We start from the raw sequence: 13968 nt of genomic DNA on the forward strand, positions 1-13968 counted from the left end.
TGTTTGTACCTGTGGACCTGGGCTCGTCTCAGCATCCATCAGAGAAGCTTCTTTCTGCAGTGGACAGCAGTCAATGGAGAGATGAGAGACAGATGCACAACTGGTCAGAAGCCTAAGAATAAGAGACTGAGTGCCAGCCCTGAACAGGACAACTCTCAACGACCCAAGACTTGGGGAATCATGAAGAAAAAGGGTATAGAGAACACAATAGCAAGAGGGTAGGGAGGGAGTGGGAATGCTGTTGTCTGGACATGAAATGCCTATCATACTCATGAACTCACAGCAGATGAGTTCACGACCTACACAAGATCAACACCTGGCACAGATGGGCTAATGAATTCCAGGCTCCACCTCTTACTGAGGAGCTCTTGACAACCAACAGTTGCTGAAGCAAAAACAACCATTCTTTTTGGGGAATGTAGCCACCAGAAGGATTCTTATGCATACATGGCAGCTCTAACTAGAGCTGGCAAAGCATGAAGTTGGGAGGGGAACACAGAGGAAATATAAGGGAAGATGAAGGGGAAAATTATATATAAATATATCTTATATATGAATATATTTATAGATTATATTTTTGTATACCTGTAAGAAAGTCTCAAGAATAAAGAAAAATTAAAAACATCACAGTACAAACCACAACACATAATTTGGTAGTAGTTACTGAGTTAATTGCCAGGGTGATTAAGTATCAGTGAATTTGATTCTCCCCATCTTCACATTCTTCACTAGCCACATGCTGTGGCAAGCACTGTCATGACATGTGAGATTTACACACTTCATTCCCCCACAACCAAATCCTATGATGCTATAAAAAGGACAGCTGAATAGACAGTGTCCACACAGTCACAGCTGTGTTGACAGGTACAAGACAGAGCACCGCAGGGACAAAGGGAAGGCAGGCACTCAGATGCCTTCTGTGTGTCCATATGACTTTTTGGTGGAGGCAATAGGAATTGATGGTTGACGGATACTAAGAAAGCCAGTAGCAGAATGAAAGACATGAGAACAGAGACATGAGGAAGAGCTCGTGGAGAACTGTGAAGAGTTTGGGCTGGCTACAAGTGAGTACAAAAGGCACAAGAGGGCTCTTGTCCAGAGGTAAGTCTCAGTTACTGTCTGGAATAAAGGTAGTTTGGGTATTTTCAGCTCAGGATAAGGAAACTTAAGCTTTCCCTGAGCAAAACACATAAGGGAATAAATCCTAGGAGACTTGAAATAGCACTTGCCAGGTGACAGTTTATGAAGTGTGCTTTGTTCACTGTTTTTGGTGGTAAGCTTTAGTAAATAAACCTTGGTTTCCTGGTCCTAAACTCAGAATGTCAGCATGCCATTACATTTTCATATTTAATTATTTTTTAAATTTTTTGAAATTATAATTGTATCATTTCTCCTTTCCTTTCCTCTCTTCAGTACCCTCTTATGCCCCTCCTCAAGCCTTTTTCAAATCCATGGCCTTTTTTTCACAAATTGTTATTACACACACACACACACACACACACACACACACACACACACACACACATAAACACACACACATACACACACACACACACACACACACACACACACGTATTACTAAACACATGAGTACACCCTGCTCTGTCTCTCTACTGTTGCTTGTGAGTATGTTCTCAGGGCTGACCGCTTGGTACTGGATAACCAACTAGTGTGCTGAGGGTAGAGTCTGTATCTATGTCTCAGAACTGTTAGTTGCCTGTGATCCCTAGGTTTTTAGGAGCTACAGAATTGCAGATCCATAACATGCAGAGCTTTAAGGAGAGCTTCAGCATGCAGGCTGATAGTTTCATAAGGATTTCGGAGTGAAGAAAGTGGTAAGCCAGAAAAGGTACAGAGGGTCTCAAAAATTCTAAGTGGTAGGACAGGAGTAAATGGTGTATAAGTACACTCTTCACTAAGGATGCTTGTCTTTTCCTACCTTCCACTTGGTTTTGTAAGAACAAATAGAAACATAGAAACTACCAATGAAAGCAATACCATTAGATGTTTATAATTTATTTCAGTAATCAATTCATTAACCCAAATTCAATAAATAAGATTTGACACCTCCCTTGTCTTAATTCTCTGGTTATACTTTGTTCCCATTCCTAAAGCATCTGAAATCAGTCAGATATTATTTATAATATATGAGTTTATTAATATATGAGTAAATTTTAATAGCTGATTAATTTATTTTTAATAGATTTTATTTTTCTTAGTAGCTTGCCATGCTCTCCAGTCAAGTCAGTTTGACAAGCGGAAGCTTGGAAGCTGGCCGTGAGTAAAAGAGTTTCAAGGAAACTCCCTCCTGGAGTCTGGCACTCTCTTTAATCTCTTTAACCCATACATTAATTTTCCACTCCCGTGTTAGTCTAGTGTATGGATCCACGTGCCCTCTATTAAGCATTACCCTATTATAAGTGCCTTTTAAGATTGAATTCTGACATAGCTAAAGACTCTCCCAGTGTTCCAAGATCCCAGATTACAGCAAGGAGTTTAACCTATTCAGTAACTAATTAAGCATTACAATAAAACTGAGCCATTAGCTCAGTTGGTCTGTAGAAAGAGCCTGGAAATCTCACTGAGATAGAAATCTTTACTACAGGCTACATTCCATGCCAAGAGCAAGTTGATATACTATCCTGATAAATGGGGAATTTTCCAGACAAGATAAGATTTTACTAGGCCTAGGAATTTAGGGGTCCGTGACACTACATTATTCTTGAGGCCTGTCAAGAGTTAAACCCCCTGGTGCTATTAACACTAAAGTGTGAAATTCTTGCCTGGCATTAGGCTGATCCTAGGCAGAGCTGGTAATTTCTATTGTAAACATTTATCTAATTCCTGTAAATTCCTTTCTTGCTTGTATCTGGTAAATTTCAGTGTACCTTGTCTTATTGTGATTTGTAGCTCCTGATAATTCTCTGTATTATATAACAGTCTAATGTTCGACCAGACATTACATTCATATTCAACACCTCTCTTGTGTGCATCTGTTTGTCAATTTAATCCTAAGCTTTGCCCACCTACTCTAGAGACCCGTTCTACGCAGACACAGGGGCCCAGAGGGTCTGCGGTAGTAGCTGATCAATATTGTGTAACTATACCACATATTTACTACCCATTCTTCACCTGATGACAATTGAGACATTATGATGAGTGTTATATATCATTAAAATACAGCCTTAGGAAACTGTGATAGCACATGCCTGAAATCCCTGCTTAAAGAAGGTGATTCAAGAAAAAGCCATAAATTCTAGGCCATCCTCGGCTACATAGCAATACAAAGGCTAATTGGATTATATAGTAAAACCTTGTCTTTAAAAAATTTTAATTACAGTATGCATTCACCCATTTATTTATTTTAAAATGTTTATTAAAAAACAAAAGGAAAACATCATCTTTAATTAAGACACACATGGTAAAACATAGAGAAGAGCTGACTTACAACACGGTCTCTACCATCCAAACCGCAGGGGACATCACAGAAGAGTGGGCAGAAAGATTGTTGTGGGTGTCTGTAAGGGTCTCTGTGTAGTATAAAAACAAGGGTTTTGTTTTTGTTTTTTGTTTTTTTGTTTTGTTTTGTTTTGATGTGGTGTGAGGTGTGAGTATTTAGAACACACTTAGAAATTATACACGTATGGCAAAGTGGTATTGGTAGGCTTCACCAACCTTGGGAAGTGAGCTACATTTCTACTGCCATGCGTGAATTCTCTCCTAGTTGGTCATCCTTAAAGTCAGATTAGATAGCCACTGGTTGCTCCCTGGACATAAGTGCTATTATTGCTCCTTGCGATGGTTTGAATGAGATGTCCCTCATAGTCTCAGGCCAGTGAATGCTCGGTCCCCTTGGTGGAATGGTTTAGGGAGGCTTAGGAGGTATGCTTTTACTGAGAAAGTATGACACGGGGTGAACGTCGAAGTTTCAAAGACTCTCACCATTCCTAGTTCACTGTCTCTGCATTCTGCTTATAATTCAAGGATGTGAACTCTCAGCTTACAGCTCCAGCCACCATGCCTGTCATCTTGTGCTTTCAAAGAAGCATTAACACCAACATTCCTCAAATTATCCCATAAAGTAGTAAATAAAGAAACATTTCCATCATACTGCTACCAAAACTAGACAAAGACTAAACAAAAAAAGAAAATTATAGCCCAGCTTCTCAAAAGATGCAATATAGATGTCTGAGAAACACTTCTAAACTACTCACCATCATTATCTATCAGGGAAATGTAAAATAAAATTACATTCATTATTTTAATTTTATCCCAAACAGAATGGTTAAGATTGCAGAGATCAATGCTAATAAATAGTGCCATGGGTGTAGGGAAACAGATACACTTATTCACTTTTGTTGAATTGCAATGTGTTTCAGTCAGTATAAAAATTAAGATGGGGTTGTTCAAAAAGCTGAACATGCATCTGCCACGTGTCCCAGCTCTACAATTCTTGGATATACATTCACAGGACTCTGTGCACCACTACAAAGATACATGTGTGTCCATGTCCACTGCTGCTCTATTCACAATAGCCAGAATATAGAAACAGCCTAGTGCCCATTAGGTGATGAATAGATAATAAATATGTAATATATTTACACAATATCAATCAGCTACTAAGAAAAGCTTTTAAAATAAATTAATCAGCTATTAAAAATAATTTTTATTAATTGTTTTGTATGTTTACATTTCAAATAATATCCTCCTTCTCGGTTACCCCTCCCCTTTGCCTCTATGAGGATGCTCGTCCACCCACTCCCACATTACCACTCTAGCATCCCCCTACACGGAGCCATCAGAATTCCACAGGACCAAGGGCGTTCCTTCCCCTTGGTGTCAGACAAGGCCATCCTCTGCTACATATGCAGCTGGAGCCATGGGTCCCTCCATGTGTACTCTTTGGTTGGTGGTTTAGTCCCTGGGAGCTCTGGGGGGTCTGGTTAGTTGATATTGTTGTTCTTCCTATGGGGTTGCACACCCCTTCAGCTCCTTATATGCAACTTTTTTTTTTCAAATGAACTTCATAGGTAATTGGGTAGAGCTAACCCGGAGTATAGCAACCCAGCCCCAGAAAGATAAACATCACATATTTTGTTTAGTTTTCTCATTTGTTGTCGTCTTCTTGAATCTTTCAACATATGTGTTTCATATGGAATACCCATCCAGGTGAGGAAATTACATAGGGCCTATGGAGAGGCTTTCAAAAGAGGGGGTATATTATGCAGGGGTATGAAAGGCTAAGGAGGAATTATGGATCAAGGAGGGGTTAATTTTTGGTGAAGAGGCAGATAGTGGAATAAAAGAATAAAATTGGGAAGGATAAATAACACAAGATTTCAAAAAAGTCCTATTGAAGTCTACTAATGCAGATACTTAGGAAAATATATGTGTACATGTACAGAAAAGAGACAAATGGAGTTGTTCTATAACATGGCAACAGTGAGCCTAGTAGACACCACAGTCTAACCAGTCAAAGCCCAGTTCTGGATATGAGTTTCTCCTGTAGGTGTTGTTGGCCATCAAGGCCAACATTACAGGTTTCTGCCAATGCTCTTGGTTATCCATAGAACTAGATGTCAAAATCCTACTCTTGAAGATGCCATGTATTTGAGTCATAGGATAAGCTGGTCCTGACCTGTAAAGTGCATTCATACTGGCTAGCCTGCCTAGTGCTGGAGCATGCTATCTATGTGTGCTAGTAGAGGACGAAGACAATCATCAATTTTACCTGGCTGAGCAACCCTGTGGTATGTGATAGCAATTGGCCTAGCAAGAGATTGTTAACTGGTGCAATAGTGTCATAAACACCATGGCGGTAACCAACAACTGTCTGATTTGATTTAAGTACAGTTAAATAAGATAAAACCCATACCTGCCACTATTACTGGGCCAAGAGCCTATACCCAGCCAGGTCCTAGGTCTCAGGGAGAACCTACTATTATTCATCTGGTAAATGGACATCACATCAAACTGACTTCTAATGACTTACCATCATGTCCATTGATTAATGCATCTCCTCAACCCTCATGGGAAAGCTTTTCATTTGCTATAGATAGGGATGTACACACAGACTCATACACACATGGCCAAGGTTCAGGGAATAAGCCTGCAGAGTGCTCAGTCCTATATGGTACCCTAAGGGATCATTGCAGAAGGGGCATAAAGAATGTAAAAGCAAGAGGAGGTGAGTGAATACAAAGAATCAGGGTTTCCCAGGCAAAGCAACCAGCTGCACATATGAACTGACAGTGACCACGACAGCCACAGGATCCAGGTATAAGCTCAAGCCAGAAGAAATATCAGCATGGCAGTTGGCGATGGATATGAAGTGCCAGTCCGATCAAAGAACCTATTGCAATTGGTAGCTGTTGATAGGGAGACAGTTTTCTTTAAGAGTGCTGCCACAGATGGATTCCACACATTCCACATTCATGAACTCATGGGCACCGAAACTGGGCTCGATGGTTGAATAAAAGGAGAGGCACCCACAAAGTTGAGTGGGTAAGGAAGAGGGCACGGGAGAGTTTTCCACGGACAGTTTAAAATAGCAAAGCATGCAACTAATGAAGAGAATAAAGGGCGGAGAGAGTCATAATACTAATAGGACACCAGAGTTAATATTGTGAATTCGGCCATGTTCTGGAAAGCAAACCTTGAGTCAAATCAATTACATTAAAATTCTAATGATATTTTTCACTCAGCTAGGAAAAAGCATCCTAAAACTAATATAGAAGCACACATTAAATCATTTGCAAGGAAAGCCAAGGCATTTCTTAAACCTTTAGTTTTCTGCAGTCACATCTGTTAGCTAATGTAGCAAGCTGATAAGCTTTTAAAGAAACCGCAAGTCCACCGATCAGTTACATCTAAAACATCAAGTCAGCAAATGAGTATGGCTTGTAAATGAGAATTTCGGAAATCTTGGAAATTATAAAATTTCTATTTCCTTTCTCCATGAGCATACATTCTTATACTGTTCACTCATTACATGTAAGTCAACTAAATAACCTGGCATTACATGAAATTAACAGAGCTACACCAGGAATGGAACCCAAAGGAAAGGATGGAAGATAAAACTAACCTTGGTCTTGCAATTTTCCATGGTCTCAATTGAGTGCCAGAGGTCTGACTTAGGAAGCATGATTTCGCCTGAGAAACTTCTTGGAATGAAAAATTTATTACTGTCTCTAGGACAAGTGGGCTCCAGGGCAGGCCTTGTGTCCACCATGCTGTATTGGGAAGCTCGGTACTGTTTTCTCTCCAGGAGAAGTTTGGTTTTGACCTCTGCCAGTCTTTCATCTGTTCTACGAAGAGTGCAAAGACAGATTCTTCATACCTCATGTTCCTGAGTGGGTCCTAAATAACCTACATTTTAAACCGGTTAATGACATTCCCCATTGAGCAGAAGGGCTCCACCCTTTCTGTCTTCTACTCACAAGCACACTGAATCAGAAACTGTCTTACCATTTTCCAAGGAATACTTTCCTTAAGTCTTATGCTCATGTTTTCCTGGGGCAAAACTCTGTTTTAAGGCACAATAGAAAACTGTAAAGGCGAGTCTGTGTCTGGGGACCTTCAAGTGGTAGTAACAACAACAAAAAAACCTAAACAAGGAAAGTTAATTTTCCAGTGACTAGATTGTGCCCACTGCAACAGTAATCCTTTTAATCTTTCTTTTTGAGAGGATGATAAGCAGAAATTTGGTAATGAGACTATATCAAATACAGAACTTTAGAAATATGCCAGGTTAGCCATAGGCTAGCATAAAGAGGGCTAAAAAGCTTTGTAGAAAGAAGAGGAGATAGAAGTTGACATGGATGAGGTGATTAAAAATAAATTTTTAAGAAGAGGAATATGCGTGTGCTCACACAGTAGCAGGCACTGGCAGAGCTTGAAGTACTAGAGCCCCTGGAGCTGGACTTGCAGGGGTTGAGCTGCCTGATGTGGACGCTGGGAACTGAACTTTGATGCTCAATAGCATGCACTCTTAGAAACTGGGGCCACCTCTCCAGCCCCTTAAGGTAAGTTACGTTGTTGATTTTATTTTTAAAAATTCGATTCTCCTTTCCTTTGTAAGTTTGTGGAGGGTGGGCCAGCTCTCTGACTGGGCATCAGCACCAGCCTACAAATTTACATCCTATAGTTGATTTTCACACCAATTTCCATAACCCATTTTAGTAAAAATTGTGTTCTGGGGACAGAACACTGAGCCTAGTTTATCTTCTCTCAGTTCCGACTTACTTGCTTAATTTATTTGACAATGATTTTCTAATTTTCACTTCCGCTAGGTAGAGCTGCTTATAGTTTTCCATTTCTATTTGATTACAATCAACTTGACTTTTCATCTTAGAGAATTCAGACTCCAGGTCCTTTATTCTGAGCTCCATCTGAGTTCGCACTGAAGCGTTCTGTTTCTGTCTTAACTTCTCTAGCTTGTCTTCATACGCTGCTTGTGTCTACAGCAAATTGAACACAAATAGCTTAAAAATAACTGTAGCTAAAGTAATGATTATTCACCCATTTCTTTTAGTTTTGGCCAGTTATTTTACAGATGCATTTTAAATATGTAAAATGATTTTAAATTCTAAGTATTTTTCCTTGATGCGAGTTATGTTAAACTTGAATTTAAAAATAGAATCATTCTTTTTTTGTTGTTGTTACCCTTATTTTTTGTGTGTGTGTGTGGTGCTGAAGCTCAAACACATGTGCTGAGGACATGTCCTGCCAATGAATTGTGGCCTCAGATCAACATTATTCCATGGTGATACTCACACAATCTGATAAGTCACAAAATAATAGCAACTCAAAATTAAATACATTGAACAAGTTAACTTAAGTACAATTAAAAGTGCAATTTTTGTTCCATAGCTTTTCCCTTTTTTCCTAAGTCAGGTACCAATTTGTGCTGTTCATATACTCACAGGTGTGGGGCCATCCACTAAACATGGTTGACTTTCTAGGAGCCACACCCATTAAAAACACCCTCTCCCCTCCCTAGAAGCTGTCAATGTCCATAGCTTCTTAGTTAGAAGGGGGGGGCATGAACTCCCTCCCACACCATGTTAAAATGTTGACTGGTTTGATCTTGTCCAGGTCTTCTGAGGGCTATCACATCTGCTGTGAATTTATGAATACTGTGGTTTTGTCCTGCCTGGAAGACTCTGTTTCATTCTGGTCCTCCTGAAACTCTGGCCTTTCTCACAATTAAAAAAAAAAGTTTATAAAGCAGCTTGCAACACGAGAAGTAGAAGCATACATAAAATGTGCACACACAAAATATTACTTGCAGTGAAAAGAATGAAGACATATTGCATATAATTAACCTGCAAGAATAGGTTGACTTGTTTTAACTTTCCCACCAATTCCTGCTTTGTCTTCTCTTCGATTTCCCATTTATACTGTTCTATTTGGCCACACTCTATCATATTCCTTTTCATGTGACTTCTAAGGCTAACTACTTCTTGTTCTAACTTCTTTTTATGCTTCTTTAGTTTTTCACATTTCCTTTGTATTGTTCTCATAGACAGTAACTCCCGCCGAAGCAGCTGATTTTGTTCATAGAGATGTAGATATTTGGCAGATGCAGATTCCAATTTTTCAGTAAGATCATCACTCTGTAGACATAAAATAATATACCTTGGTGCTAAGGAAAGTAAGTTGACAATAGTCTAACAGACTACAAGCAACAAAATCTGACACAATTTTAATTGTAACAAAGTAACAAGTCTATTTGATCTTTACAATGTTGTTTTCATTACTCAGAAAGACAACAAGGAAAAATTCACCAAGAGTCACAGAACACAGTATTGATTATCACCTTTGTTACATAAGTTTTATTTTCGATAGTTTTGTCACCTCTTAGAAATACACCTCTTATAGTATCTATCTTCACTTTTAAAGAAGACATGAGGATATCATATGGCATTATATAGGTCCTACAGATAATTGGCTCCCAGAAGAAAGAAAATAAGACATGTAAAATAATAATAATAAGTGTTAGTTAATCTTATAACTAGGGATTCTAATGTCAATAATCCTTTCCCGAACTGCAAATGTTTGATAATATTTGAATTGAATTCTAAGATGTAATGAGTCTCAGAAAGAACTGATATCTCCCATGAGAGATGTGATCCATATTTATTTGTGAATGAGAGTAACTTAAATTCAGTAGCAGGATATTATTATTGTGAGGCAGCTCAAGTCAATGAATCCTAATGTAGGCAACCCTGACAAAGGTTTAGTCAGATTCTATTGCCAAACATGTGGATGAACAAACTTTCAGATTATTTTAGTGCCTAGTTTCAAGTCACTGAAGTTGATGCTAAGTGAGCTGGTCACGATAAGCCTCCATTATAAAAAATGTTGGCTTTGAGAAACTGAACTGTGAGGTGACTTATGTATCAAAGTGACACAGATATGTGAGGTGAGATGATGTTACTGAGTTGGGGGTGAGATGATGTTACTGAATGGGAGGTGTCATTATATAAGGGAACAAAACAATTGGAACCTGTAAGATGCCTTAGACCTTTGGGTAGGAGTTCAAAGTGGCTAATTATTTTAGTTAACATTCCTAATTTTTGAGAAATGTAGAAAAATCCTCATCACTTTCAATAAATTTAATAGGCTTGGGGTACTATTACTGGACTTTCATTTTTTGATCCATTAATATATTTTTGTATAACACTGATGTAAAAGGATGTCTTATAGCTCCTATTCTCAGCTAAGCCATGTTTAATAAATTGTCAAATTATGTGTTTTAAAAATATAGTAAGAATATGAGACTTTTCCAACCATAAGATAGACCATTCAGCACAACTGTTAGTGGAGTTTTCAAGGATAGATTCATGTTTCAAAGGTGCCTTCCCATTGACTTACAGGCATGTTACCATATTCAGCGAGGAATTCATGAATGCATTCATTTTTCATTGACTATAGCATCTCTATGGCCCAATCATCAGCTGGGGTACAAGCCTTCAACCTCCGAGGCTTTGGGGGTGGTGGTGGCGAATACCATCTATTCAAACCATAATATTCTCCCTCTGTCCCTTAAAGGCTCATTTTCTTGTTGTAATGCAAATCAATGCATTTTGTGTACCTTCAAGAGTTCCAACTGTCTTTTGTTTAATAGTTTGATTCTGGGATGCAAACTCTTAGCTATAAACTGAGCATTGCACAGGGAATGCTGGGAAACAACCTCTTAGGCAGTCTGTGTCAGAAGTGTGTCCAGTTGTATTCACTTTTCAAGTCTCCTTAAATCAAATTACTCTTTTATTTGAGATGGACTCATTTATATTTGAAATGATCTGACTATGTAGCCTTGTCTCACTACGTAGAGCAGGCTAGCCTTGAACTCACAGAGATCTGCCACAATGGAATCCTTCTTTCTATTTGAAACCTCATGCACTCTCCACATTCTGGTCTTCTCAGCTCCCACACAAAAGCTCTCTTAAGGCATGCTATATGCTGATTTTAAAAATCATTTCCAAATTCTCCACAAGGGCCTCAGAACCACATGGTTTGATTTTTGACACAGCGATTACTCTGCTTCTTGGCACTGATACTCTATTGGTCAGGTTTCCCTGCCCTTGATTAATTAGTTGGGGGAAATAGAACATAGATTTATTTTGGATCATGACTTCAAAGATGTCAGTCCTTAATCACTTGACCCTTTCATTTTAGGCCTGAAGTGAGGCAGAATACCACGCAGCAGGAGTATGTTACAGAGGAAGCTTCTTGCTTCATGGTGGCCGTGGAGCAGAGAAACGGGGCTGAGACCAAGCATACATGTGCCTCCAGTGACCCACTTTCTTCAATTAGACGCAGCTATGGATTCCTGGTGCATTAGCTCTTTAATGACTTTAGCTCTATCATGGTCCTCTTACCCCAGATATGTCTTCAGCATGTAAATTCTGTGTGCACAGGATGGCAGCAGGGAGAGTGTCAACCCCGGCATTGAAAACTATGGCCTCACAATGTAATTGTAACAACATAGTAACTGTGACTAATAAAGCACTTAGTGGGAGCAAAGACTTCATCAGTCCAATTTAGTGTCTGTATTGCAGACTTAGGATCTTAAGTTCTACAGGTCAAAGCATGAGTGATAGAATCCAGTCTCTTTAGGAAATAGAGTTTTAATATACATGATTATATTGACATAATGAACAACATCTTTCTTTTCTGGGATTGAATAGTTAAATGTTTGCCTAATGATCACAGATGAATATAAGAAATTCTTTTCTAAAATCCAAAGATCAAATCACTATCCAACTGGGAGAAAATGCTTAAATAATGACTTATATATTCCTGACTAGATGTATAAGTTATGTGAAATTCATTATCAAAATCTTACTGAAAAAGTCTTAGATAGAAATAGATATCCCAAATTCTAGATCAAATAACTACTTTACTATCATTTTATAGGTTGTTCTAAAATCCAGAGAGCCATGCACACACTTAGAATGCACAGCTTAGGCTTGGTGTGTGGCTCAGTGCTACGATGCTTGCTTTGTACCTGTAAGGTCCCGGGTTCAGTCTCCATGCCACAGAAATCATAACAGCAGTAGCAATAAGTTACTTAATAAAAGAAATTTATTCCTTTTGTACATTGTACCTAAAGCTTACACATTATTTACAATAGGTAAACAATTTAGTAAGAGCAGCACTATTCACAAAGTCAAAGCACAGAAGGTGCCTGTTTGTTCTTCTGTGTGATGGGTGAGTGGATAAGAATGTAGGCCGTACAAACTGGTTTTCCCAACTCTTATAACACCTTTATTTAAAATTCACTACCCAGATCAGTAATTTTGTGAAGTATCAAGAATTTCATGCAGCAAACTTCTATAAACAGAACTACTTGTATTACTAATATAAGCAAATGTACTGGTATGAACAAGAATATGTTTACCAATGAAAAGGTCCCACCAGCTAAAATTGTCAAGAGCCATGAAAGAGGAATAACACACAGCTTTGGAATTCATGGAGAACTGTGGATTGTCGTCAATACACAGGTGAGAGCAGGTGAAATATAAGACTAGAATCTGTGACTGGGCAATGAAAACCGTAGGAGGGGCTGAGAGTTTCAGAGAGACAGGACTAGACACAGAGAGGCAAGGACAGAGAAAGATGGAGGAAGAGTAAAAGGAATCCACGTGGCTTGAAATAGTCTCAGGTAGCTATGACATCATAGAAGAGCAATAGAGTAATGTAGGGCAATTTGTCCAATCTAGGAGCATAGCTTGTGTTTATATCAGTCTAGGTGGGTATCTTGTATTAATATCAATCGGCTCTGAGTTTATTGTGTGGGCATTTCATGGGTTGAGATTTATTGATACAAATCTGACTGATAATTTACAAGCCTCTGGAGTTTTGGTTTTACTGGCTTAGGGGACTTGTGACAGCTAACCACAGGGGTTGGATGACAGAAAACAGCGGTTCAGTGGCAAGTAAACCACAGGGATGGAGTGGGAAGACCGTTGCGGCCCCAGCGTAGCCAGGATAGCATAGTTTTTTTGTTTTTGTTTTTGTTTTTTGTTGTTTTTTAATTATTACATGCAACAGAGAGCAGCCCACAGGTTAGCATGACCCGGGTGGGTGTGCCTTGGAGAGGCAGAGGCCCAAGGACTACAAGTCCTGGCGACCTCATACTGCTCGTGGAGTATCTCTCTGCTTGGAGTATTGTCTGCAGGGTCATCATGTCCCTCATAATCTATGAGCTGTGTGAAAACTCTAAGGGGGTTTCCAGCCCCTCACTGGGCAGTGTCACTGGCACTCACAATAATAATCATTGATCTTCACTGTGTTGCTGCTGGAACAGATTAACGATTCAACCACCATCCTTAGAGAGAACGTAGAGACGTAGATTGTCAGAAAGTTAGGTAAAGGTGTTTTTGTTAGTAGCTTTGCTATGGAGAATCTTGCGGGAAGTGTAAAGTTCAGAAAGGCAGTTTTGATAGATGAGGGAGGGGC

At 39.1% G+C, this 13968-nt stretch overlaps 1 protein-coding gene across 1 annotated transcript in view; it reads right to left on the reverse strand.

The window, feature by feature from the left end:
- Ccdc144b (coiled-coil domain containing 144B) overlaps nt 1–13968 on the reverse strand; it is a 46301-nt gene that overhangs the window by 3343 nt on the left and 28990 nt on the right. Inside the window, exons 8-11 of the mRNA NM_178418.4 lie at nt 9327–9617; nt 8245–8459; nt 7085–7307; nt 10–112 (exon numbers count right to left, since the gene is read on the reverse strand). Coding sequence (NP_848505.2) covers nt 71–112; nt 7085–7307; nt 8245–8459; nt 9327–9617 — 771 coding nt within the window. The 3' untranslated portion in view covers nt 10–70. The remainder of the gene's footprint in view (nt 1–9; nt 113–7084; nt 7308–8244; nt 8460–9326; nt 9618–13968) is intronic.

Source organism: Mus musculus, chromosome 3, assembly GCF_000001635.26.
Source record: "Mus musculus strain C57BL/6J chromosome 3, GRCm38.p6 C57BL/6J".
Lineage (NCBI taxonomy): Eukaryota > Metazoa > Chordata > Mammalia > Rodentia > Muridae > Mus > Mus musculus.